General features: G+C 48.4%; 1 protein-coding gene across 6 annotated transcripts in view; it reads left to right on the top strand.

Annotated features, from left to right (window-relative positions):
• Positions 1-26,931, top strand: part of rasgrf2b (Ras protein-specific guanine nucleotide-releasing factor 2b) — a 293,804-nt gene that overhangs the window by 139,807 nt on the left and 127,066 nt on the right. For all 6 annotated transcript variants that reach the window (XM_038805382.1, XM_038805376.1, XM_038805379.1 and 3 more), the window contains exons 5-7: positions 10,023-10,276; positions 13,019-13,098; positions 20,444-20,637. In XM_038805382.1, coding sequence (XP_038661310.1) covers positions 10,023-10,276; positions 13,019-13,098; positions 20,444-20,637 — 528 coding nt within the window. The remainder of the gene's footprint in view (positions 1-10,022; positions 10,277-13,018; positions 13,099-20,443; positions 20,638-26,931) is intronic.

The following is a 26,931-nucleotide window of genomic DNA, read 5'->3' as shown; positions in this document are numbered from 1 at the left end:
GAGCCTTAATACTTTAATAATAATAATAATAATCACTTATTGTCACGAGTCGGCTTCAATGAAGTTATTGTGAAAGGCCCCATTTCGGTGCCTGTTCAGGGAGGCTGGTACAGGAATTGAACCCGTGCTGCTGGCATTGTTCTGTATGACAAGCCAATGATTCAGCCCAATGTGCTAAACCAGCCCCAATCTGTTTTCACAAAAGAGGGGGATGAAGCAGACATTGCAGTTGAGCAGGATACACCATTGTTTAAAAAGGGGTAACCTGAGTTACACACGGCAATCTGCCTAATCCTAGTGGTGAGCAAAGTATTGGAAAGAATTTACGCATAAGGCATCTTTTAAAGAGGCATGGATTAATCAAGGACAGTCAATTTGATTTGTTAAGGAAGGTCATGTCGTCTAAATCGATTGAATTTTTTGAGGAAGCAACAAGGAGTGTCGATGGGGCTAATGCATTTTATATAGTTTACATGAATTTAGCAAAGCATTTTACAATGTACAGTACCACATGGCAGCAGACTGGTCAGTAAAGCAAAAACTCATATGATCCGGAGGAAAGTGGCAAGTTGGATCCAAAATTGGCTCAGTGGCAGGAAGTGAAGGATTATGGTTTTTGTGACTGGAAGGCTGTTTCCAGTGGGATCCTGCAGGGTTTAGTAATGTAACCCTTGCTGTTCACGGGCAGAATTTTATGCTTCCCCCCAGGCAGGTTTGGAGGAGGTATGGGCGGCAGGGAGAATTAAATTGTACGGATTCGGTTGCAATTTCACAGTTGGGCAGGCAGGGCCTTGGGCAGGAAACCCACCCTTTCCCCTCTTAAGGTCTGTAAAGTAGCCACTTAAGGCCCTTTCTCCACTCAGCCTCAATTTTAGGCTGGTAGGAGTGATTTAGAGCAGGCTGGGAAACAGAAAAAGAAACAATTAATTTAATTGCAGTGTTAATGTAAACCTACTTGTGACAATAATAAAGATTATTATTATAATCTGAAGGCCACTTTAGATTTGGGACGCCACCCCCTCCAGGATCTCGGGGCTCAAGCCCTCCCTTCCCCCCGTGCCCTATCCCCCCACACTGCGATTCCTACCCTCCCGCCCCCAGGACCCCCCTGGAACCTACCCTAAGTATGATGCTGGGACTTACTTCTGGGCGGAGGAACTGCAGTACCTCTTCTGGTCACTGCAGCGCTGTGCCTGAATGGTTTGGAGAGCTGTCCAAGACTCCTTCCAACGGTGGTCAGAAGTTCCACCCACTGTCAATCTGATTTCAATTGAGTGTAATGTGGCAGTGGGCTTCTGAGAGTCAGAGCAAGTGCATTACGTGCAGGATCGACTGTTTGTCATCTTGAAAGTTCTGCCTACGGCACAGTCAATGATTTACACTTAGATGTAAGTGGCACGAAGTTTCCAATTGATGGAATAATTAGTCTTGTGGTTGGTAGTGAGGAAGAAAATTATGGACTGCAAAAAAGATGGGCCAAAAGTGGAAAATGGAATTCAATCTAGATGGCTGTGAGGTAATGCATTGAAGAAGACAGACAAGGCAAGGGAATGGACAATAAATAGCAGGATACTGAGAAGTGTAGAGAAACAAAGAGACCTTAAAGGATAAGTCTACAGATTCTTTAAGGTAGCAGGATAGGTGGTTAACATGGTCAAGAAGACATGCTTTCCTTTCTTGGCAGCTAGAGGCCGAAAGCATATGAGCAAGAGGTTTTTGCTAGAAATGTATAAAATGCCAGTTAAACAGCTGCTAGAGTATTGTGTTTGGTTCTGGCCACCCCATTACAGGAAGCATGTGATTACATTAGAGAGGATAGAGAGGAGATTTACGAGGATGTTGCGAGGAATGGAAAATTTTAGTGAAGAAGAAATTTGGAGTTACTTTCTCCGAAGAGAGGAACTTGAAGAAAGGTTAAATCGAGGTGTATAAATTAAGAGGGGCCTAAATAGAATGGACAGGAAGGAGCAATTCAGAGAAGTCAATTACCAGCAGACATAGATTTAAAGTAAATAGCAGAAAGATTAAAAGGAACTTGTTGAGTAATCTTTTCACTCAGTGTGTGGTGGGGGTCTGAAACACATTGGGCAGAATCTTACCACAATTTGGCAAAGTGTCAGGCTCAGACAGAAAACTGGTTTGTAAATCTCCACTTGCACAGATCAATTTTTTCTCAAAATTTTGAACATCTTCGACCAAAAGAAATGAGTGGGCATCGTTTACGCTGTCATTCTGGCAGGGCGGGTCATCATAGAGCTGGCAACCAACACCAAAGAGATCAGGGCAGCATTTTGTTGAGGGCATGCCAATCAGCATTGTAGCCCCCCCCCCCCCCAATCATGGAGGTATGCGGGTAATGTCCACTGACAATCCTCGGAATTCCGATACCCACCCCCCTCCCCGCATCAACAATCCCCGGCGTTATTGACACCCTCCACCGCAGAAGTATACCCGGCATTCGCTGAGCACACACACATCAATGCCACCCCACTATCCCTCCATGGGTTCCCACCAGGGCCCACTCTGGCACTGCTCCCTGGCACAAGTTTAGCCAGTTGTTTTAGCTCAGTTGGCTGGGCAACTAGTTTGTGATTCAGAGCAAGGCCAACAATAGGGGTTGAGGTCCTGTACTGGCTAAGGCTATTCATGAAGGCTCTGCCTTCTCAACTTTGCCCCCTCACCTGAGGCATGGTGATCCTCAGGATAAATCACCACCAGTCAACTCTCCCCCTCAAAGGGAAGAGCAGCCTATGGTCATCTGTGCCAACAGTGACTTTACTTTAGTCCTTAGGTATTATCATCTCAAGGAAAAAGTAACTCTGCAATGCAATGCATCTCAACCTGGACTTGGAGCAGCACTGATGCAGAATGAACAATCAGTCGTCTATATTCAATGGCATTAACAGCAACAGCGACGAGATACACACAGATCGCTAATAAATTCTAATGATCAAGTTAGTCTGTGCTAAATAATGAGGCATAGACCCCTGGCTAGAATGTGGTGAATATTGAAACAGACCATCATCCAGGAGAATCAATAACTGTCAAGCTGTTAAACAATTCACCTGAGAGACTTCAAAGAATGTTGTTACAACTTCAAAAATGCTTTCTAAAAGTATCACATGAGAAAAAGAGGAAGATGATTTCAGCAGATGTCCTGAATAGATATCTTCCAAATATTACCACCTGTGATTTTACATGTGAGCTGGAAGAAATTGATCACCAAGAATCACTTTCAATTGGAGAGTCATGTTCACAACAACTAAAGCGGATTGCAATGGATGATCTGATTCAGGAACAGCAGGATGTTATTATTCAACAAGACTGGTCTGAAGAACGGTCAGACTTATTTCAATGCTTGCACTCTTATTTTGATGAAATTAAATTAAATGAAAATCGCTTATTGTCACGAGTAGGCTTCAATGAAGTTACTGTGAAAAGCCCCTAGTCGCCACATTACGGCGCCTGTCCGGGGAGGCTGGTACGGGAATCGAACCGTGCTGCTGGCCTGCTTTAAAAGCCAGCGATTTAGCTGAGTGAGCTAAACCATGTCCAAGTGTTTTGAATATTCCAAAATATAGCAGGTCATGGTGCCTGCTGTGTTGTTAACTTCAGAGCTCTGAAGAAGTCATAAGGACTTGAAACATTAACTCTGTCTCTCTCTCGCTCCACAGATGCTGCCACACCTGCTGAGCTTTTCCAACATTTTCAATTTTATTTCAGATTTCCAGCATCTGCAGGGTTTTGCTGTTACATAACCGTCAACTGATGGTCTGATGAATAGCGGCAGCCTCCATCTCGATTGAAGCACATTTTGTTTTTTGGTCCCTGCTTGATTTTATGTTTTGTTTTGGGTGAATCTGTGTGTGTGTGTATGTGTGTGCGTGTGCGTGTGTGTGTGTTTTTTAAAAAATCTTTGAAATAGGTAGGTAGCAGATCCTTTTTCTTTTGAGGGGAAAGATGTAACATGATGCTTGTTTGCTATAGGTGCTTAGCACCTGAGTAATCATCAAAGGATTTGGCAAGTGTGTCATCAGGTGTCTTGTTGTTTTCTCTCTGTTTCTTAATCCATCCGCTGTGCTTGATCCTGTAAGCAGTTATCACACGCGGCTCCTGAAAATTCTGTGAGCTAACTTAATATTTTATATACGTAAACAAAATGTTCATACCCTTTCCAACAAGAGAGTAAAATCAAAATACTGTGGAAGCTGGAGTCTGGAACAAAGACAGAAAATGCTGGAAAAACTCTGCAGGTTTGGCAGCATCTGTGGAGAGAGGAAATGGAGTTAAAGTTTCGAGTCAGAGTGAAACATAGCTCTAAAGAAGAGTTATATGGACTTGAAACATTAGTGTTGGGTGGAGTTTTTTTCATAGTGTCAGGCTCTGACTGAAAACTGGCACTCTCCAGACGCACAGCTGGGTTTTCAGACCAGCTTTAAATCTGGGGACATGGTTGACACCTACACTCTGGAGGGGTGGAGCTGGACTGGCTCCACAGAGATCTGGGTGTCATCTTTAATGGGAGACCTGATCAACACTGGAATTAAACTCCACCCCCTCCCAACCCCCTCATCCCCCGACGGATGCAGAGGATCCCCTCAGTGACAACCGCACATGTATCTGCGGCCCATTTCACCTCCCCCCTCAACAACCACACAAATGGTTGTCGGGGAGGTAATCAGGTGTGTAGATGAGAGCAGTGGGACTGATGTAGTTTATATGAATTTCAGCAAAGCTTTTGACAACGTTCCACATGGGAAACTGATAAAGAAGGTAAAAGCGCATCGATAATTTGGCAAGTTTGATCCAAAATTGGCTTAGTGATAGGAGACAGAGGGTGGTTGTAGAAGACTGTTTGTGTGACTGGAGGCCAGTGTCCAGTGGCAATCCACAGGGATCAGTGCTGGCTCCCTTATCGTTTGTGATATATATATATATAAATGTTGGGGGTGGGGGTGATAAGTACGTTTGTAGATTACACAAGGGTGGTTGACAAGTGAAGAAGAAGGCCTGAGGTTACAGGAGGATATAGACAGATTGGCCAGATGGCAGATCAGTGGCAGATGTGATTTCAACCCTGGAATTTGTGAGGTGATGCACTTTGGAAGGAGTACCAAGTCAAGGCGTACTCAATGAATGGTTGGACACCAGGAAGCTCAGAAGAACAGAGGAATCTTGGGTTGCTTGTCCACAGATTCCTGAAGGCAGCAGGACAGGTAAATAGGGCATTCAAGGAGACATTTGGGACACTTACCATAATAATAATAATAACAATAATCTTTATTAGTGTCACAAGTAGGCTTACATTAACACTGCAATGAAGTTACTGTGAAAACCCCCTAGTCGTCACGTTCCGGCGCCTGTTCAGGTACACTGAGGGAGAATTCAGAATGTCTAGTTCACCTCAGTCATGGCATAGATTATAAGGGCAGGAAGGTTATGGCGGAGGTAAACTGTGACAGATGTAGATGTGGGGGGAGGGGAAGGGGGAAGCAAAGGGGAGAAAAGTGGATAAGATAGGGGGGGGTTTAAATATATATAAAGAAAGACAAGAGAGAAAGAAATGGTAAAAGAATTTAAATGGGATGAAAACAAATGGGTCAAGGTGGGGTAGAACTAATCATCTGAAATTGTTGAATTCGATGTTGAGACCGGAAGGCTGTAATGTGCCTAACCAGAAGATGAGGTGTTCATAGATTCATAGGGCGGAATTCTCCGCTGCCGGGAAAATCGTGAAGGCCGTCGTATTCACCCCCACCCGGGGGGCTAGGAGCGGCGCTCCGATATTCTCGGCCGCCGGGCCTTGACGCTTGCGTCCAGGCAGCACGCCAAGAATGACGCGACAGCAGTGCCTATGTGACGTCAGCCGTGCATGCGCAGGTTGGCCGGCTCCAACCCGCGCATGCGTGGCTGACGTCACGATGGCTGACGGCTCAAACCCGCACATGCGCGGTGGCCGTCTTCCCCTCCACTGCCCCGCTTGATCTTGTGGGGCGGCGGAGGGGAAAGAGTGCGTCACTTTGAGACACCGGCCCGACGATCAGTGGGCAACCGATCGTGGACCAGTCCCCTCCCGAGCACGGCCGTGGTGCTCACCCCCCTCTCCGCCTCCCAAAAACTTCAAACGGGCCTTTGCCGCCCATGTTCACGACGGCAGCGACCAGGTGTGGTTGCCGCCGTCGTGAAACGGTCGCAAACGGCAGGCCGCTCGCCCATACGGGTCGGAGAATCGCCGGTCGGCGTGAAAACGGTGAGCGGCGATTCTTCCGAGCGGGGGGTGGGAGAATTGCGGGGGGCGCCAGGGGGGTGTGGAAATGAGTCCGCCCGGCCCTCCCGCGATTCTCCCACAAGGCATGGGGAGCGGAGAATCGCGCCCATAGAATTTACAGTGCAGAAGGAGGCCTTTTGGCCATCGAGTCTGCACCGGCCCTTGAAAAGAGCACCCTACCTATCCCCACAGTTCCACCCTATCCCCACACCTCCACCCTATCCCCGTAACCCCATCTAATGCCACCTTTTGGACACTAAGGGCAATTTATCCCGGGAATCCACCTAACCTGCGCATCTTTGGACTGTGGGAGGAAACCGGAGCACCCGGAGGAAACCCACGCAGACACGGGGAGAAAGTGCAAACTCCACACAGAGTGACGCAAGCCTGGAATCCAACCTTTGACCATGGAGCTGTGAAGCAACTGTGCTAACCACTGTGCTACCGTGCTGCCCATGTTGTTCCTCCAGTTTGCGTTGAGCTTCACTGGAATATTGCAATATGCCAATCACAGACATGTGGGCATGGGAGCAGGGTCTTGTGTTAAAATGGCAAGTGGTGGGAAGGTCAGGGTCCTTTGGAGCAGAGAAGACTGAGAGGCGACATGATTGAGGTTTAGAAGATTATGAGGGACATGGACAGGGTGGATAGAAAGCAGCTGTTCCTATTAGTTAAAAGGCCAATAATAAGGGAGTGCAGAGAGGATGTGAGGAAAACATTTTTCACCCAGCGGTTGGTGGGAGTCTGGAATGCACTACCTGGGAGGGTAGGAAACCTCACAATCTTGAAAAAGTACTTGGATGAGCACTTGAAATGTCAGACCATTCAAGGTTATGGGCCAAGTGCTGGGACATGCCTCAATGACTACCACCCGGTGGCCCTGACTTCAGTCGTAATGAAGTGCTTCGAGAGGCTGATCATGAAGCGCATCACCTCCATACTCCCGGAACGCCTTGACCCACTTCAATTCGCATACCGTCGCAACCGGTCCACATCAGACGCCATTTCCCTGGCCCTACACTCATCCCTAGAGCATCTCGAAAACAAGGACTCCGACATCAGACTCCTATTTATTGACTACAGCTCTGCCTTCAACACCATAACCTAGGACTTGGCTCTCCACTCTGCAACTGGATCCTCGATTTTCTGACCAACGGACCACAGTCAGTAAGAATGAACACCAACACCTCCTCCACAATAGTCCTCAATACCGGTGCCCCACAAGGCTGCGTACTTAGCCCCCTACTCTACTCCCTGTACACACACGACTGCATGGCAAAACTTGGTTCCAACTCCATCTACAAGTTTGCTGACGATACGACCATAGTGGGCCGGATCTCGAATAACAATGAGTCAGAATACAGGAGGGAGATGGAGAACCTAGTGGAGTGGTGTAACGACAACAATCTCTCCCTCAATGCCAGCAAAACTAAAGAGCTGGTCATTGACTTCAGGAAGCAAAGTACTGTGCACACCCCTGTCAGCATCAACGGGGCCGAGGTGGAGATGGTTAGCAGTTTCAAATTCCTAGGGGTGCACATCACCAAAAATCTGTCCTGGTCCACTCACGTCGATGTTATCACCAAGAAAGCACAACAGCGTCTATACTTCCTCAGGAAACTAAGGAAATTCGGCATGTCCACATTAACCCTTACCAACTTTTACAGATGCACTATAGAAAGCATCCTATCGTGCTGCATCACAGCCTGGTATGGCAACTGCTCAGCCCAGGACCGCAAGGAACTTCAGAGAGTTGTGAATACCGCCCAGTTCATCACACGAACCTGCCTCCCATCCATGGACTCCATCCACACCTCCCGCTGCCTGGGGATAGCGGCAGCATAATCAAGGATCTCTCCCACCCGGCTTACTCACTTTTCCAACTTCTTCCATCGGGCAGGAGATACAGAAGTCTGAGAACACGCACGAACAGACTCAAAAACAGCTTCTTCCCCACTGTCACCAGACTCCTAAATTACCCTCTTATTGACTGACCTCATTAACACTACACCCTGTATGCTTCATCGATGCCAGTGCTAATGTAGTTACATTGTCTACCTTGTGTTGCCCTATTATGTATTTTCTTGAATTTTATTTAATTCCCTTTCCTTCCCATGTACTGTACCTCGGTACACGTGACAATAAACAAATCCAATCCAATCCAACCAAGTGGATTAGTGTAGATTAGATTTTATTGTCGGTTCAGACTTAATGGGCGGAAGGGCCTCTTCTATACTGTATAATTCTATGATTCTAAGTATCAGGGAATCTTTCCTCCTCTCCACTCCCCCATCACGCAAATATTGGAGATATTCTTCCCCCCCCCACCACTGCAGCAGTATTGTAGTTACTCCCCCCCCCCCCCCCCCCCCCCCCCACCCCCCCAAACCAGGTCAGCATTGCCAGGGGAAGTGCTGGGACCAGTGTCAGGGCACTGAATCCCATTCTTGTAAAGTTGCTGTATATCTTGTGATGTCACGTTGGTGAGTTATGAACATTCAGTCAGGGGGATCACATGGCGGGGAGGCCTATTCATAGTGTTTAAATGTATTAAATATAAATAAAGGAGTTTCCCGTCCCATTACATCACCAGCAAAGGACAGGGGAAAATTGGAAAATGAGATCTTGCTGACAAGAATCTTGTTTCCCAACCATCACGGGAATTTGCACCGAGTCACTGGTTACACTCATGGTGGACGCAAACTCAAAATTCCACCCACTGTTAGAGAGTTACTTACGCAGTGAAAACCCCAGTTACCCTCAAGAGATAGAGACGAGAAAACCATGTGAAGTTATAGAACATAGAACATTACAGCGCAGTACGGGCCCTTCGACCCTCGATGTTGCGCCGACCTGTGAAACCACTTGCCTTGGGGGATTTTGCAAACCATCCACCAAGGTTACAACAGTGGGCAGCACGGCAGCATAGTGGGTAGCACAGTTGCTTCACAGCTCCAGGGTCCCAGGTTCGATTTCCAGCTTGGGTCACTGTCTGTGTGGAGTCTGCACGTTCTCCCCGTGTCTGCATGGGTTTCCTCCGGGTGCTCCGGTTTCCTCCCACAGTCCAAAGATGTGCGGGTTAGATGGATTGGCCATGCTAAATTGACCTTAGTGTCCAAAAAGGTTAAGTGGGGGTTACTGGGTTATGGGGATAGGGTAGGTACGTGGGCTTGAGTAGGGTGCTCTTTGTAAGGGCCGGTGCAGACTTGATGGGCCAAATGGCCTCCTTCTGCACTGTAAATTCTATGATCGAGGGAGCACCGGAAAAATTTATGGTGTTGGTTTTTAACAGCTTTCAGTCTGACATGAGATACCAAACAAAGACTACAAAGATAAAAACACAAGGTTTTATTTCTGATCAGTGCTCTTCTTTCCTTGCTAAACTTAATGCCCACAGGAAAACTATGGCAATTATATTTTATTTCAAATCTGCAGATGTTTGTAAAATCCACCTTCAGAATTTCCTGACTGGTTGCCTGCCCAATAACTTGAAATGAATGTTATCAGCAAAAATGTCAGTTACAAGATTGAAGAGTTTCCACGGTTCATGTTTTCAGTGATAAAAATAGAATGGTGGAATGCTTGTAGCATTGCAGGGCAATAGTCAAGGATGCTGCAAAATATAATTAGCCAGTCTGTGAAATAAAGCAATAATTTGGGTCTTTGCTGTCGGTGTGTAGGTGTTAACCTGTGTAGGTGTGCGTCGCTGACATTTCTTTGTTGCTTTATTATTTTCTCTCATTGGTACTTCTAGGTTCAGAGTTTCATGAGGGGCTGGCTATGCAGGAGGAAATGGAAGACGATTGTTCAGGACTACATTTGCTCCCCACATGCAGAGAGTATGAGGAAAAGGAACCAAATCGTCTTCAACATGGTAGAAGCAGAGTCAGAGTATGTGCAGCAGTTGTACATCCTGGTTAACTGCTTTCTGAGGCCCTTGCGGATGGCTGCCAGCTCAAAGAAACCCCCTATCAGTCATGATGATGTCAGCAGCATTTTTCTCAACAGGTAATTAGCAAAGGACCCGTGCCATCATGGGAATACTTGTTTGTACCCAGGATCCTGCTTAATTATGTTGAATAACTTTTGGAATATGCATCTTCTCTTAAATGTTGTCACATACGTACAAGAATAAACGGCCTCCTAAGTATTTCATTGTATCAATATACAATACCCACAGGCGGCTCTGATAATCTGCCAAGCTATCCACAGAATAAGGCCTTGTTTGTGAGTTACAAACTGAAATTTCTGAAGTGGGACTTGAACCTACAACCTTCTAACTTAGAGGTTAGCAAGCTATGCACTGAGACACTGCTAACATCTAAAAGCCAAGCACTTTTCATAAGCCTACATAAAACCTTAATAATCTTGAGTACCAATATTGGGCTCCACGCTATAGGAAGTATATTGAGGCTCTCAGCGAGAGTACAACAAAGATTCATTAGATTGCTGCCTGGTATGGGAAAATATAAACATGAGGAAAGACCTGGGGTGCAATCTATCAGCCTCTTCCGGGATCTACCCAGCTCACCTCGCCTTTCATGATCCAACGGGATTTCGTGAGAAATCGTAATCTCTGTCCTGCACATTGTGGGTGGGATCAGTATTTGGCAAATCTACACGTTAGAGTAAGGTAGCTAGTCTCACTCTAATATGCTCTCACCTGATCGACAGAGGCCCTGGAATCGAACTCCTTCGCCTTGGACACCTTCAGTGAGTGCTTTTCAAGGTCTCCACAAACGGAGACCAGACAAACAGCACTTGGGGGTTCTCCCAGGAGATCGGAGGCCCCTAGGTGGTAGCCATCTGGGTAGGATGGCACACTGGCACTGCTGGTGCCACCTGGGCACTCTGGTGATGCCAGCCTGCACCCTTGATGTGCCACGTGGCATGGACAATATGAGGAGCCATGGGAAAGGGTGGAGGGCATAGGTCAGCATGGACAGAATGAGGAGCCACGGAAGTGGGTGGAGGGGCATAGGTCAGCATGGACAGAATGAGGAGCCACGGGAGTGGGTGGAGGGGCATAGGTCAGCATGGACAGAATGAGAAGCCACGGGAGTGGGTGGAGGGGCATAGGTCAGCATGGACAGAATGAGGAGCCATGGGAGTGGGTGGAGGGACATAGGTCAGCATGGACAGAATGAGGAGCCACGAGAGTGGGTGGAGGGGCGTAGGTTGGTCCCAAGGTCTCTCTGGCTTCATGAAAATCCAGTTCAAATCTGAAAAATGTATTAAATCACCTCTTCTAAATTCAGGAGAATATTTATTTTATGTAATCTCTACTTGGAGTTGACACCTTAGAGTCCAGGTATCATTTTGGAAAATGCACATGGCAGTCTCACCAAGACCAGAATGTTCTTCCTAACATGTGGTGCCTAGAACTGCTCATAGTATTCGAGGTTTGGTCTAACCAAGGCTTTGTGTACATGTGACATAACATAGAACATAGAACAGTACAGCACAGAACAGGCCCTTCGGCCCTCGATGTTGTGCCGAGCAATGATCACCCTACTCAAGTCAACATATCCACCCTATACCCCCCCCCCCCCCCCCCCCCCCCCCCCCCCCCCATTAACCTTATTTTTTTAGGACACTAAGGGCAATTTAGCATAGCCAATCCACCTAACCCGCACATCTTTGGACTTTGGACTCCTTTGCATTTTTGTTCTATGTTATAAAGGCTAGCATTCCATTTTCCTTCTTAATTATTGTCTGACCCTGCTCATGACATTGATATGACTCTCAAGTCTCTTTGATGGGCTGGATTCTCTGCCCCGCTGCGCCACATTTCTGTTTCACCGCGCCGGCGGGATGTTCCATTACACCAGCCGGTCAATGGGATTTCCCATTGTGGGGCAGCCCCACGCCGTCGGGGAACCCCCGGGCTGCCGGCAAAATGGAGAATCCCGACGGCGGAGAATTCAGCCCATAACTTTGTTTTATTGGAAATGGTTTGTTACTGAATAAATTCACAAGAGCTTACTGTTGACGTTTAACACAAAAAATAAAACATTTATTAAACAAGGAAAAATCTCAATACAAACACCAGAAAATGATTGAAATTCATGGGGCGGGATTCTCTGTCCCACCGCATCCGTTTTCTGGGCAGCGCACCCCCCGCCGGCAGGAGATCCTCCGTCCTGGCAGTCGGCCAATGGCGTTTCCTATTGTGGGCACCCCCACGCCGTCGGGAAATCTGCAGGCGCAAACAAAATGGAGGATCCTGCCGACGGAGGATCCAGCCCTGGTATTCCTTTTATTTGAGCAATACCCTTACAGACATAAAACCCAATGAAGTATTTTGAAGTCTAGCCATTGTTATAATATGGGAAAATGTAGCAACCAGTTTCGCTTAACAGGATTCCACAAACAGCAATGAGATTATTCACCAATTACTTTTTTTGTGGTGTTGGTTGATAAATAAATGTTGACCGGAACCTCCCTTGCTTTTCTTCTTTGTGATTTTTTATGTCCACTGGAAAAGTCGGATGGGCGTCCCAATTTAACATCACATTTAACAGATGGTGCCTTCAACAGTGCAGCACTCCCTCAGTATTGTACTGGAGTGCCAAACTAGATTATGTGCCAAAGTTTCTGCTTGGATGGAGGTGCTTGAACCCATCATGACTTTCTGATTTAGATGAGAGCGCTACCCCTGGGCCACGAAAGAAGCTTATTGTCTGTAGCTTTCTGTCTTTCTTAGCTGATCATATTATAATGCTATTTTTCTTAAATATTTTCTTTCAGTGAAACAATTATGTTCCTTCATGAGATATTTTACCAAGGACTGAAAGCACGTATAGCTAACTGGCCTACACTGGTGTTAGGTAAGAACTGGTTAATTTAGAAAGTGGCAAAACATAGGTGAGAATATGAAATGACCCATTGATATGGGTAGGGAAAAATAATCAGTTACTAGGTGCTGTTAAGTATAGTTGAACATGAGCTACAGTTTGTTGGTTTGCTCCTTAAAGGTAATAGAATTAATTATACTTATGTGAAGAATAAAAATTGCATTACCACAGGGGTTGACAGCACAATGTCAAGTAACATCAACCTTGTTGGGTTTTCATTAAAAGTTGAATTTATTACCTTTTCCCTTTGGAGATAGGACACATATTTTCACAGAATAGTTATTGTGACCAGCAGTAATCTAGATAAATATTTCCTCCTTACAAGGATACAATGATTAATTTGGCGTTATCACTTGGGAAGTATCTGACATGATTATAGGAATATTTACTGCAGCATCTGGGTGTTAACCAATATTTGGTCAGAGCACAGAAAGGGAATTATATCTGGGTGGACCGCACGCTGGAAACAGAACCATCTGGGACTTTCCTTCCATTGTGTTCTGTGTTATCCTGTCTGCCAGGTTTTCTTTTATATGCTCTGCTCAGCCAATACCCAGATATTAAGAATGAAAATCCTCCCATCACAGTTATTAACCATCACACTGTCAGTCACAACAGATTCATACAACAGCTAGATTTGAAACATGAAACTGTGTCGACTCATTTTGAATCTTATATGACCCTTTAATATCTGTGCACCTCAACATTGGGTGGTGATATTCATTTACAATCCATCGGTGTTTTTTTTCCCAGCTGAAATCAAAGAAAGATAAATGTTATAGATGGCACAAAACAGATGTCAAGCAAAGAACTCGCCGCCAGCATAATAATTGATGAGTGGAACTAACTGAGCCACCAGCAACGGTACTGCTGTGGCAGAAGGATGTAGCACATCCTTCCTGCGCAAACACTCTGAGCCAAATCAGAAAATAAAGAACTTTCTATCTAAATTGCAGGGGATCAGCTTTAGTGAGCAAACTCAGTTTGGAACCATTGTGCACACTCTGCGAGTTTATTGGTGTGATATAAGGAGTAATTATCCAGCTGCCCAGGAACTTCACCCATCAATAATTTATCTAAGAATCTCAGGTCGTACACTGTGCACTATTTTCTGACCATTAATTGAAATCCTGATGTAATACATGCCCTAATTGTTCAATGTAATTGTCCAGATGGACAATGTTCTTGGTAGTAGAGAGAATTCTGAAGAATGACCCCTGTGATTTTTAACAATATATAAATCCTTTCTTAGTTCATCTCATCAATATTCATTACGGAGGTGAAATTACTCACTTGTTACAGCAGATCTTGCTGTAGCACTGGGAGAGGATCTGGAGTCAGATACACTAGATGGGCGTGGGACATAGTTTCTGGAAGTTGTTCTGCAGTAGATCATCTGCCTCTTCCTACAAAGTGATTGATGGAAGAGGTCGGAACGTAGGGTTCCTAGATTGGGGTTTTTTATACCTGCTTTCTATCAAGACTTGCCCTTGATCTCATCAGGTATCCTTTCACAACTTCTGAAAAAAATAGGGCCCACTTGGAAAACAGACTGCACAATCAGGGCTTAGACCCTTGAAACCTCGAGAGGAGGATTTATTTTTAGCATTGCATGTGACCCCTGACAGAGGGCTACTGCGGCATCCATTTGCTACTTTTGATGGGTTGACCGAGGGGACAGTGAGGGGACCTGGTACCTTTCCACTCCAGTAATCATCATTGGTGTTGGGGCAGCACGGTGGCGCAGTGGTTAGCAGTGCTGCCTCACAGCGCCGAGGTCCCAGGTTCAATCCCAGCTCTGGGTCACTGTCCGTGTGGAGTTTGCACATTCTCCCCGTGTTTGCATTGGTTTCACCCTCACAACCCAAAAGATGTGCAGGGTAGGTGGATTGGTCACGCTAAATTGCCCCTTAATTTTAAGAAAATAATTGGGTACTCTAAATGGTATTTCTGGCCTCCTCAGTATGAGCTGCTGCAGATGTGTCTTCAATCCACTAAGCGCTGCTTTTGAGGCACCTTCCACTGAGCGTACAAACTTCGGAGTAATAGAAATCACTGGGGGTTGCTATCCTTGTGTCCTTTCCGTGTGTTCCAGGTCTTTGTGGCTAACATTTTACAAAATGACCTCTTTCAGGTGCCTCCTAAAGGCATTTAGCTGCCAATCTCTCTATCTCTGTCACTCTCTCTTATCACAAATATTTTCCTCTTTTTAGCTTATTGGTACTTTTTTAATGAATTAAATTTCTACTTCTGTCCTATATGCATTTTTCTACCCACTTTTCCTTGTGTTGAAATCAAGAATCATCAGTCACAGTCTCTGCTCCTGCTAGTTGAAGAACCATGTCACAGTTTGCACTCACTTCCCTCCGTTTCCACCCTCTGTGGACTTTTAAACCACGAACCTTGGGGCTTATAAGCATGTTTCAGCTCTGTCCTATCTTTTCAAACTTGGTGCTGGCCTCTTGTGTGGATCATGACTATTTGCCAAGTTTCCTAACTTTACAAAACAACAGCCACTCACTGATTGGGTATCATTTCCTTTAGGATAACACTGACATCACTAAACAGCAAAGTGTTGGATTTTAATGTGTGCATTATGGAGATTATGATACAAAATAAAAGCATTGGTGAATGTTCAAATACACTGTAATACCTGTATTGATATATTCATGACGTGTTTTATACAATTTAACAAAAGGTCAACTTTACCTGCTGGCTACTGAATCCTGTCACGTAGGAATGACCCTTCACTAATTACTGTTTACAAGGTGCTGCTTCAGGCTCATTTTCAGAAGGAGCACTTGTAAAACTGAAATTTCCTGCTGCCTTGTGCTTTCTGCCTAGTTATTTTAGTGGGATGATAATCATTGGCTGCTGAATGAAGCAGACCTAACGTTCCTGAGGTGATTGGGGCTGGAGAATTTGCAAGTGCTAAAGTAGACAAGGCACCAGTGGAGTTATGGCTGTAGGTCGGGAGGAGCTGGGAAACGTGAGGGAAGAAAAGTTTTTGGAGTTGAGAGGAACTTAGCTCAGTGATCCAAAAGGATCGGTCAATTGAGTCTGCACCGAGCTGAGTGGGTGCGTGCGGAGGAGGCCTCCTGCATGGGAACCTCCCTTCGGGCCCTCGCCACGGCAGCACTCCCATCCCCACCCAAAAAACACTCCAGCAGCCCAGTGGTGACAGCCACCCTCCAATCCTGGAACCAACTGCGGCAGCAACTTGGCCTGACCAAAATGTCGAACAGGGCTCCCATCTGCAACAACCATAGGTTCAAACCAGCACTGACCGACGCCACCTTCAAAAGGTGGAGGCAGGACGGGGGGACACTGACAGTCAGGGACCTATACACGGACGACAGGATCGCAACACTGGACGAACTGACAGAGAAATTTCAGCTAGCTGGGGGGAACGAGCTACGGTACCTGCAGCTCAAAAACTTCCTACGAAAGGAGACAAGGACGTACCCACAACCGCCACGACAGACACTACTGGAAGACCTACTGGACGCAAGTATCCTAGAGAAAGGGAACTGTAGTGACATGTATGACCGACTGGTAGATAGGGACGACACCGTACTGGACGCAACAAGGAGGAAATGGGAGGACGACCTGGGGATGGAGATCGGGTGGGGACTCTGGAGCGAAGCACTGCATAGGGTCAACTCCACCTCCACGTGCGCAAGGCTCAGCCTGACGCAACTAAAAGTGGTACATAGAGCCCACTTAACAAGAACCCGTATGAGTAGGTTCTTCCCGGAGGTGGAAGACAGATGTGAACGGTGCCAAAGAGGCCCGGCCAACCACGCCCACATGTTCTGGTCTTGCCCCAGACTCGTGGAGTACTGGACAGCCTTCTTCGAGGTTATGTCCAAAGTGGTGGGAGTGAGGGTGGAGCCATGCCCGATAGTGGCGGTCTTCGGGGTTTCAGAACAGCCAGATCTATTCCTGGGGAGGAGGGCAGACGCCCTTGCCTTTGCCTCCCTGATCGCCCGCCGTAGAATCCTGTTTGGCTGGCGGTCAGCAGCACCGCCCAGAGCTGCGGACTGGCTGTCCGACCTCTCGGAATCTCTCCAAATGGAGAAAATCAAATTTGCCATCCGAGGGTCGGACGACGGCTTCCACAGAACGTGGGAGCCATTCATGCAACTGTTCCGGGACCTATTTGTGGCCAATGTACAAGAGGAAGAATAGTCGGGGGAAGGTAGCGGGAGGGGGGGGGGGGCTACAGGTTCGTTACGGGGGTTCGATGGCTAGCTAAGGCCCAAAACCAAACTAAATAAACATGTTGAGGGGGGGGGGGGGGGGGGCGCAGTTACTACTACGAAGATGCTTACCTGTAAATATGTATGTTAATTTTTGCGTGTTTGTTTTTTTTCTTTTTTCTTTCTCCTAACAATTTGTAATTTGTTCAATATAAAATATGAAAACTGAATAAAAACATTTATAAAAAAAAAAAAATTGAGTCTGCACCGGCGCTCCGAAAGAGCACCCTATCCAGGCCCATTCTGCCGCCCTAGCCCCGTAACCCCACTTAACCTGCACATCTTTGGACTGTGGGATGGAACCGGAGCACCCGGAGGAAACTCACGCAGACACAGGGAGAACGTGCAAACCCAGGTCCCTGGCGCTGTGAGGTAGCAGTGCTAAAACTGTGCCACCCTCTTGAGAGCAGTTGGAGTAAGGATCACTGGAGGTGTGGTGAGCCAGATCAGCAAGAAATAGTTGGGTGGTGAAGACATGATCCACAGGGAGATAGGAGTTAGCCATCGAATCATAGAATCCCCACAGTGCAGAAAGAGGCCTTTCAGCCCAATAGCTGAGATCCAAACAATGGATTTTGACGTGCATGTGCTGACAGCAGGTGTGTACAGGAATGGGTTTGGCACTGATACCACCCCCTTCAAGATGAAATAGCAGGCTGACATTTAACAGCATGTTTTAAGAATGATCTTGTGGATACAATCTCAGAATGGAGGAAAAACAAATCTATTTTTATTCACGTTTTTGGAATTTTAACATTTTAAACCCCCAACATAGCAGAGAGAAAACAACACAATCCCCCCACCCCAGTAACCTCAACCGAACACCCCACTTTGCTCCCCCTCCTCCTTAACAGCTGACGGTAATCAGCTCCTTGAAATATAGTACAAAGAAACTCCATCTCTTGCTGAACCCCTCACTCGCCCCCCTCAAAGCAAATTTCATCCTTTCCAGATACAAAGACTCCATTAGATCCGTCAGCCACATCAAAGCACAGGGTGGAGCAACTGACCTCCACTGCAACAGGATCTGCCTGTTAGCGATTAGTGAGATGAAGGCTAAAATATCTGCCCCCGCTCCTGTCTGCAGTTCCAGCAAGTCCGACAATCCAAATATCCCCTATGGGACAGACCTCCAAATCCGCATACAGGATTGCCGACATGGTGCTGAAGAACAGCCGCCAAAATTTCTCCAAATTAGTGGCAGGACCAGAACATCTGCACGTGATTGGCCAGGCCCCTCCCACATCGCTCACAAATATCCTCCACTCCTTCAAACAACTGGCCCAGCCTTGACTTAGTCAGGTGCGCTCTACATACTAACTTTAGCTGTATCAACCCCAGTCTTGCACATGAGGTTCAGGCATTCACCCTCCGCAGCACCTCACACCACAACCCTTCCTCCAGCACCATCCCCAGCTCCTCCTCCCACTTGGCCTTAACAGACGCTATATCCTCGTCCAAAATCCACCCATAGATCGCCGAGATTACCTCCCCCCCACCTCCAGTCCCATCACCGACAGCCCCCTCTTCAACAACGAGGAGGATGGTGCCACTGGAAAAGTCTGAAAATCCTTTTTTGCAAAATACCGCACCTGCATGTACCTGAAACTTTCCCCCGCGAGATCCCAAACTTCTCCCCCAACTCCTCCAAACTCGCAAACTGTCCTTTTAGAAATAGGTCCTTCATTTCCATCACACCTTGCTCCTCCAATCCCCGAAACCTAACATCCATTCCTGCTGGCTGAAACCCATCATTCCCTCAGATCACCATCAACTTCGACCCCGTCCCTAACCTAAAGTGCTGCCAAAATTGACTCCATATTTTCAACGTGGACACCTCCACCGAACTCCCTGACAATTTCCCTGGGGAAAACGGGAGCAGTGCCATTGCCAGCACCCGCAACCTGACCCCTTACAAGAACCTGCCTCCATCCTCACCCGCTAAGCCTCCGGCTCCCAGCTCCAGCCCCACACCTTCTCCACGTTTGCCCCCAATATTAAAGATCAGGTTTGGAAGGGCCAGGCCTCCTGACTGTTGTGCTCTCTGAAGCACCGCCCTCCTAATCCTTATCATCTTACCTGCCCACACAAATTGTGAAATCAACCGTTCCACCTCCATAAAAAACATTTTCGGCAAAAAGTAGGCACTAAAATGAAAATAAAATCCGTGACAAAAAGTTCATCTTAACCACCTGTGCCCGGCCAGCCAATGATAGTGTAAGCCTGTCCCATCTCATTAAATCCGCCTTGACCTTACCCACCAGGCTCGTGAAATTCAATTTATGGAGCTGGGCCCAATCTCCAGCCGCCTGCACTCCCAATTACTTAAAATGGGTAGTTGCCACCCGAAATAGTACCCCACCCAAACCTTCAACCGCCCCGGAAAAGGCACCACAAAACATTCACTCTTTTCCAAATTTAACTTATAGCCTGAAAAAGCCCCAAATCTCCTAAGTAGTCTCATTACATCCACCACCGAGAATAGGGGGCGAGGAGCGGCTTTCACTCCGGCATCGGCACTTTGTCTCCCTTTGGGAGAATCGCGCCCCACTTTTACCCTTTTTGTTACTTTCTCAGGACAAAATAGACAGGATTCCATTTGAAACACTGTCAAAGAAATTTTAGAGGCTTCCAGATGGTCAACAGTTAATATTACACTTTTGCTGCTTTACACAAAGTCACAACATTCTTTTAGGCACGATATATGACACCCTGGTTGCTGATTAGAGGCTGTGGTGTTAATCAGACACAGAAATCCATTTCCTTTCTAACAAAAAAACTGTGAGGTTCCTCGAAAGAACAAAATGACAGCAGGTTGTAGTCGAACTGAAAACAGAACCACTTAGGAAAGCACATCTCAATGAAGCATTTCAGATAGACTATGATCTTCGAGATGTAAGTAAGTACTCTCTGGTGGTTACAGAGTTAGAAAATATTAAGATTGGCAGATCATCCTGTTTCTATGGATACCAAATAATGTTGTTCCTGCGGTCGTCATTACAAGTGTGTGAAACAGCCGCCGTGATTAAATTCATTGACTTGGTTTCTTTTTCCAGCTGACTTATTTGACATTTTGTTACCGATGCTGAATATTTACCAAGAGTTTGTCAGGAATCACCAGTACAGCCTGCAGGTATTAGCAAACTGTAAGCAAAACAGAGATTTCGACAAGCTGCTGAAGCAATACGAATCAAATCCTGCATGTGAGGGGCGGATGCTGGAGACTTTTCTTACATATCCCATGTTTCAGGTACAATTTAACTCTGCAGATGAACATTCAGAGTAATCGATCAGTTCCACATTTAGCCATGTAGGGAGTCAAGCGTGGACCTCTGGATTGCAACAAAAATTTGACCAACGTAATAAAAAAGCAGGTCCTTTTGACTGAAGGGATTCATGGATTGATAGTTATGCGTCATTAGCATATTACTATTTCCAACACAATAAGTAAAGACGGAAGAAATGTGTTTATTTCCATTGTATAATTATTATTCATTGTCGTATTATTACTCCAGAAACCCAATCTCCCAATGTACTGTCAAAGTACTGTTGGTGTCAAAAATCCTTTTGTCACTGTTCTACCAGTGCAGTAAATGGGTTTATGGTGTCATTTAACATCATGGAAATAAATCTGATATGAAAATATCAAGCATTAGTATGCAAATCTTTTAACGCAGTAAGGGAAATTTTCATCTTCACAACTGGGAGGGGGGGGTGGGGAGGGGGGGGGGCATTTTGTGATGCTTGGATATCCTATTGGATATCATCTCATTGATTTCAAAATTATGCAGCTTCTACCAGGAATGGGCGATCCATTCCGCCCGAGTACCACCCAAGTGGTGAAGGTGAAAGCTGACCCCAATAATTTCACAAGCAATATTTTGCACAAGGAATTATAACCAGAGTATCTCAGGAATTGATTCTCTTATTTTCTTCATGTCTGACTGTTATAAAAGTCAATGAATACCACACACACACACACGCACACATTAGCCTGGATTCTGTGATGTGTGGCTACATGGCTGTCCTGTTTTTCTGTGGACCATTATGCGATTAGCAGTCACGCTGACACCGTCTTTAGAATCAGCAGAGGCAAAGAATCTTGCTTGGAGAAGTTAATCGGAAATGATCGCCTGTGCCCAACTTTGTTTTTATTCCAAGTGTTGCTAATGCAAATATAAAAAGAATGTCTCGTATCGTTGAATATCAATTCTTTTTTCTCCCTTTTTCATGCTGGAGTTGTATTTTCACCAGACAGGATGCCAAACATTTGGGCCCAAAAATTGCAATAACCGGACAACACCACCCAACACTGGTGGTTTAACCTCTCTGATATTCTGTCGGGTAGATTGATGGAAATTTGCGATGCAAACGGTGCAGCACCATTCTACAGGGCACTTGAATGAGCAGGGCAGGCAACTCTGCGTCTGCTCGGCCAATCAGATTGAAATACAGTGCAAGGTCTGAACAGGAAAATGTAGTGCGCGATTCTCCCAAAACGGGAGAAATCGTAAGGCTGGCGTCAAACCCGGGCGGGTTTGATGCCAGCGCCCCCCTTCCCGACCGGGAATCGATTCTGGTCCCCGGTCGGGGCTAGCAGCCCGACGCCGTAAGCTCCGGCATCACGGGCTTAACGAATTTCGTTAAGCCCGCTTGCCTGAGTTTGCGCCGGCTGACGCGTCATATGACGTCAGCCGCGCATGCGCGGATTGGAAGACTCCAACCCGCGCATGCGCGGATGACATCATCGCGTATTTGCGCGAAACCCGTGCATGCGCGGGCCGGGATGCCCCTCAGCCGCCCCGCGAATGGATACTGCGGGGCGGGGGAAGGAGAAATAGTGCGCGGGCAGCGGGCCCATGGCACCCTTGGCACGGCCGTGGTACTGCCGTGCCAATCGGTGCCATGGTTATGAAATGCGAATGTTTACGGCCGTTTTTACGAACGGCCAGACCAGGTCTGTTTCCCGTTCGTAAAAACAGCGTAAAGGGCTGGGACTTCGGCCCATCTATCAGCTGAGAATCGCTGCCGGCCGTAAAAAAACGGCGGCAGCGATTCGGGTCGGGAGTTGGGTGGGGGGGGGGGGGGGGGGGGGGGGAGAATAGCGGGAGGGCGGGAAAACTGTCAGGAAGGCCCTCCCGCTATTCTCCGACCCGTCGTGGGGGGCGGAGAATCGCGCCCGTAATTTCTTGCAAAATCAATTAGAGGAAGAGAAAGAAAGAGAGGGGAAGAAAGATTGGATTGAGAGAATGGAAAAATATAGAACAAAGAAAAAACATTCTAAAAATTGTAAATACATCTACAATAAATAAAATCTGAAGGAATGAGACACTACACTTATTTTCCGTGTCAGAGAGGTTGATTGGCAATAACTGACACAACACATTTTAAAAATGTACTTAAACGTAAAATAACTTGACTTAGCATTTCGTGTGAGGCAGTGATGTGCCACATTCACAAAACTAATGGAGGAGTGAAGCATCTCGTGTGTATGTTTAATAACGTACCTGCTGAAGATGCTGGGGCATTTTCACTTAAATAATGGACAGCATTGTTCGCATTGGCATTATTTTTGTCATCAATTTTTGAAGAAGAGACTTCTGGTTGCAGGGTTGCAGAGCTAAGCCGCACGTTCGGAGGCTCCTGCTATTTTAGGACTTTTGGGCTCTTTTGAGGGCCCGTAATGGCACTGGTTGGACTTATCCCGGTGTGGGAAGCCATCAGCTGCGCCTCTCTGCCGGTGGATGGACTGGACCAGGAGCGGGGCGGTCAAAAAATTGGCTTTGGAGCAGAGAAAGGTGCGAGGGAGGAAGACCAAGATGGCGGCGGGTGGGGAATCAGCAGCGTGGCAGCAGTGGGCGCAGGAGCAGCAGGAGCTGCTCCATCGCTGCTTCAGGGAGCTGAAAGCTGAGCTGCTGGAACCGCTAAAGGCCTTACTTGACAAGCTCACGGCGACTCAGACAGCCCAGGGGGCAGAGGTCCGCGAGGTCCAGCAAAAGGCCTCGGGGAATGAGGACGAAATCCTGGGCCTGGCAGTGAAGGTGGAGTCGCATGAGGCGCTCCACAAGAAATGGCAGGCGAAGCTGGAGGAAATGGAGAACCGCTCATGGCGGAAGAATTTGCGGATCCTGGGCCTCCCGGAGGGGCTGGAGGGATTGGACTTGCGGGCCTACGTGGTCACGATGCTGAACTCGCTAATGGGAGTGGGGTCCTTCCAAGGGCCCTTGGAGCTGGAGGGGGCTCATCGAGTGTTGGTGAGAAGGCCTAAGCCGAACGAGCGCCAAGGGCGGTGCTGGTGCGGTTTCACCGGTTCGTCGACCGAGAATGTGTGCTGAGGTGGGCCAAGAAGGAGAGGAGCAGCAGGTGGGAGAATGCAGATCCGAATTTACCAGGACTGCGGAGGTGGCGAAAAAGAGGACTGGTTATAACCGGTCGAAAGCAGTGCTGAACAAGAGAGGGGTGAAGTTTGGCCTGTTACAGCCAGCACGCCTCTGGGCCACTTATAAAGACCACCAGTACTACTTTGACTCCCCGGAAGAGGCCTGGGCCTTAGTCCAGGCAGAGAAGCTGGACTCGGACTGAGGATTGAGGGGGGGTTGGGGACTGATGTATAGTGTTCGGAGGTTCTGTTCTCCCTTGCTCTTTTCTGTTGGTTTTTGGGTTTTTTATCTTGTGGGAAAGCTTGGGGGATGTTTTGTAGGACCGTTGTGGCGCGGGCCTTCTCTTCCCGCGTTTTGGGTCAAGGGGCGAGGTTTGACCTGGAGGCGCGGCCTTTCTCCCGCGCTGGAGTCGGAATGGGAGGGGACTGTGCCGGTCGGGGAGAATGGTGGTTGTATTACAACGGGGGGGGGGGGGGGGGGGGGGAGCAGCCGGGGTCAGCAGGAGTTGGCTGACTTACGGAAGTACAATGAGAGGGGCAACACAGCTAGGGGGGCCCTAGCTGGGGGGGGGGGGGGGGGGGGGGGAGGGGGGTGTTGGGGGGGGGAAGTAGGGGGGGTACCGGGTTGCTGCTGGAAGGGCCAAAGGGGAACTGATGGTATTAGGAGGGGTCGGGATGAGGATCTGCCACTGTGGGGAACGGGCCGTGCGGGGACTGCGGGCACGTGGTTGGCCGAGGAAGAGTTATGGCTGACCAGCGGAGTGGGAGGGTGAATAGCCCCTCGATTCGGCTGGTCACATGGAATGTAAGGGGGCTGAATGGGCCGGTCAAGCGGGCCCGGGTGGTTGCACATTTGAAGGGGCTGAGGGCTGATGTGGCTATGCTCCAGGAGATGCACCTTAGGGTGGCGGATCAGGTAAGGTTGAGAAAGGGGGTGGGTTGGGCAAGTGTTTCATTCGGGGTTGGATGCGAGGAACCGGGGGCTGGCGATTTTGGTGGGGAAGAGAGTGTCGTTTGTGGCGTCGAGTATGGTGGTGGATAGTTGTGGCAGATATGCGATGGTGAGCGGTAGGCTCCAGGGGGAGCGGGTGGTTAATGTGTATGCCCCAAATTGGGACGATGCAGGCTTTATGCGGCGTATGCTGGGCCGGATTCCAGACCTTGAGATGGGAGCTTGATAATGGGAGGAGATTTCAACACAGTGCTGGACCCAGCACTGGATCGCTCCAGGTCCAGGATGGGTAAGAGGCCGGCGGCGGCCACAGTGCTGATGGGGTTCATGGACCAGATGGGAGGGGTGGATCCTTGGAGGTTTATGAGGCCGAGGGTTAGGGAATTCTCGTTCTTCTCCCATGTCCACAAGGCTTACTCCCGGATTGACTTTTTTGTCTTCAGCAGGGCGTTGATTCCGAGGGTGGTAGGGGCGGAATATTCGGCGATAGCCATCTCAGATCACGCCCCGCATTGGGTGGATCTAGAGCTGGGGGAGGGGAGGGACCAACACCCGCTGTGGAGGTTAGAGGTGGGGCTGCTGTCGGACGAGGAGGTGTGCGGGCGGGTCCGGAGGTGCATAAATAGAGAGGTATTTAGAAACGAATGATAATGGGGAGGTGCAGGTGGGGGTGGTCTGGGAGGCGCTGAAGGCGGTGGTTAGGGGGGAGCTGATTTCCATCAGGGCACATAGGGAGAGGGGCGAGAAAAGGGAGAGGGAGAGGTTGGTGGAAGAGATGGTGAGGGTGGACAGGAGGTACGCGGTGGTCCCATAAGAAGGGGTATTGAGGGAGCGTCGCAGTCTCCAAGCGGAGTTTGATATATTGACCACCAGGAAGGCGGAGGCGCAGTGGAGGAGGGCGCAAGGGGCGGGATACGAATACGGGGAGAAGGCGAGTCGGATGCTAGCGCACCAGCTCCAGAAGCGGGAGGTGGCGAGGGAGATAGGGGGAGTTAGGGATGGAGGAGGGAGTCTGGTGCGGTGTGCGAGGGGCATTAACAGAGTGTTTAGGACCTTCTATGAGGAGTTATACCGGTCAGTGCCCCCTGGGGTGGAGGGAGGAATGGACCGCTTTTTGATCAAGCTGGAGTTCCCGAGAGTGAGGAGGGAGGAGCAGGTGGAGGGTCTGGGGGCGCCAGTTGAGCTGGAGGAGCTGGTCAATGTGATGGGGAGCATGCAGTCAGGGAAGGCACCGGGGCCCGATGGGTTCACGGTGGAATTTTATAAGAAGTTTTCAGACCTGCTGGGTCCGCTGCTAGTGAGGACCTTGAATGAGGCAAGGGAGGGGGGGGGGGGGGGGTTTTCCCCCGACGATGTCCAGGGTGTTAATTTCATTGATTCTGAAGCGAGATAAGGACCCCCTCCAGTGTGGGTCATACAGGCCGATTTCGCTCCTCAATGTGGATGCGAAACTGCTGGCCACGATATTGGCCAGGAGGGTGGAGGATGTGGCGCCACAGGTTATTCACGAGGATCAAACGGGCTTTGTGAAGGGAAGGCAGTTGAACGTTAATGTGCGGCGGCTTCTCAATGTCATAATGATGCCGGCGGTGGACGGGGAGGCGGAGATAGTGGCATCGATGGATGTGGGGAAGGCCTTTGACAGGGTGGAGTGGAGATACCTTTCGGAGGTTTTGAAGAGGTTCGGGTTTGGTGAGGGATTTATTAGGTGGGTGAGGCTGTTGTATGATGCTCCGATGGCGAGCGTGGTGACGAATGGGAGGAGGTCGGAGGACTTTCGGTTGTACCGGGGACGAGGCGGGGGTGCCCCCTGTCTCCCCTGCTGTTTGCGTTGGCGATCGAACCCCCGGCCATGGCGCTGAGGGAATCGAGGAACTGGAGGGGGATAGTCGCGGACGATTTATTGTTGTATGTTGCAGATCCGGAGGGGGGGGATGCCGGAGGTGGTGAGGATTCTTGGGGAGTTCAGGGACTTCTCTGGGTATAAGCTCAACGTGGGGAAGAGTGGGCTGTTCGTGGTGAATTTGGGGGACCAGGAGAGAGAGATGGGGCAGCTTCCGCTGAAAAGGGCAGAGAGGAGCTTCAGATACCTGGGGGTCCAGATAGCCAGGAGCTGGGGGGCCCTGTGTAGACTGAACTTTACGAAGCTGGTGGAGCAGATGGAGGAGGAATTTAGGAGGTGGGATGTGTTGCCACTCTCCCTAGCGGGCAGG

The sequence above is a fragment of the Scyliorhinus canicula genome, chromosome 8, assembly GCF_902713615.1.
Source record: "Scyliorhinus canicula chromosome 8, sScyCan1.1, whole genome shotgun sequence".
Taxonomy (NCBI): Eukaryota; Metazoa; Chordata; class Chondrichthyes; order Carcharhiniformes; family Scyliorhinidae; genus Scyliorhinus; species Scyliorhinus canicula.
Note: the sequence above shows the minus strand (reverse complement) of the source record. Positions and strands in the feature narration are given on the sequence as shown.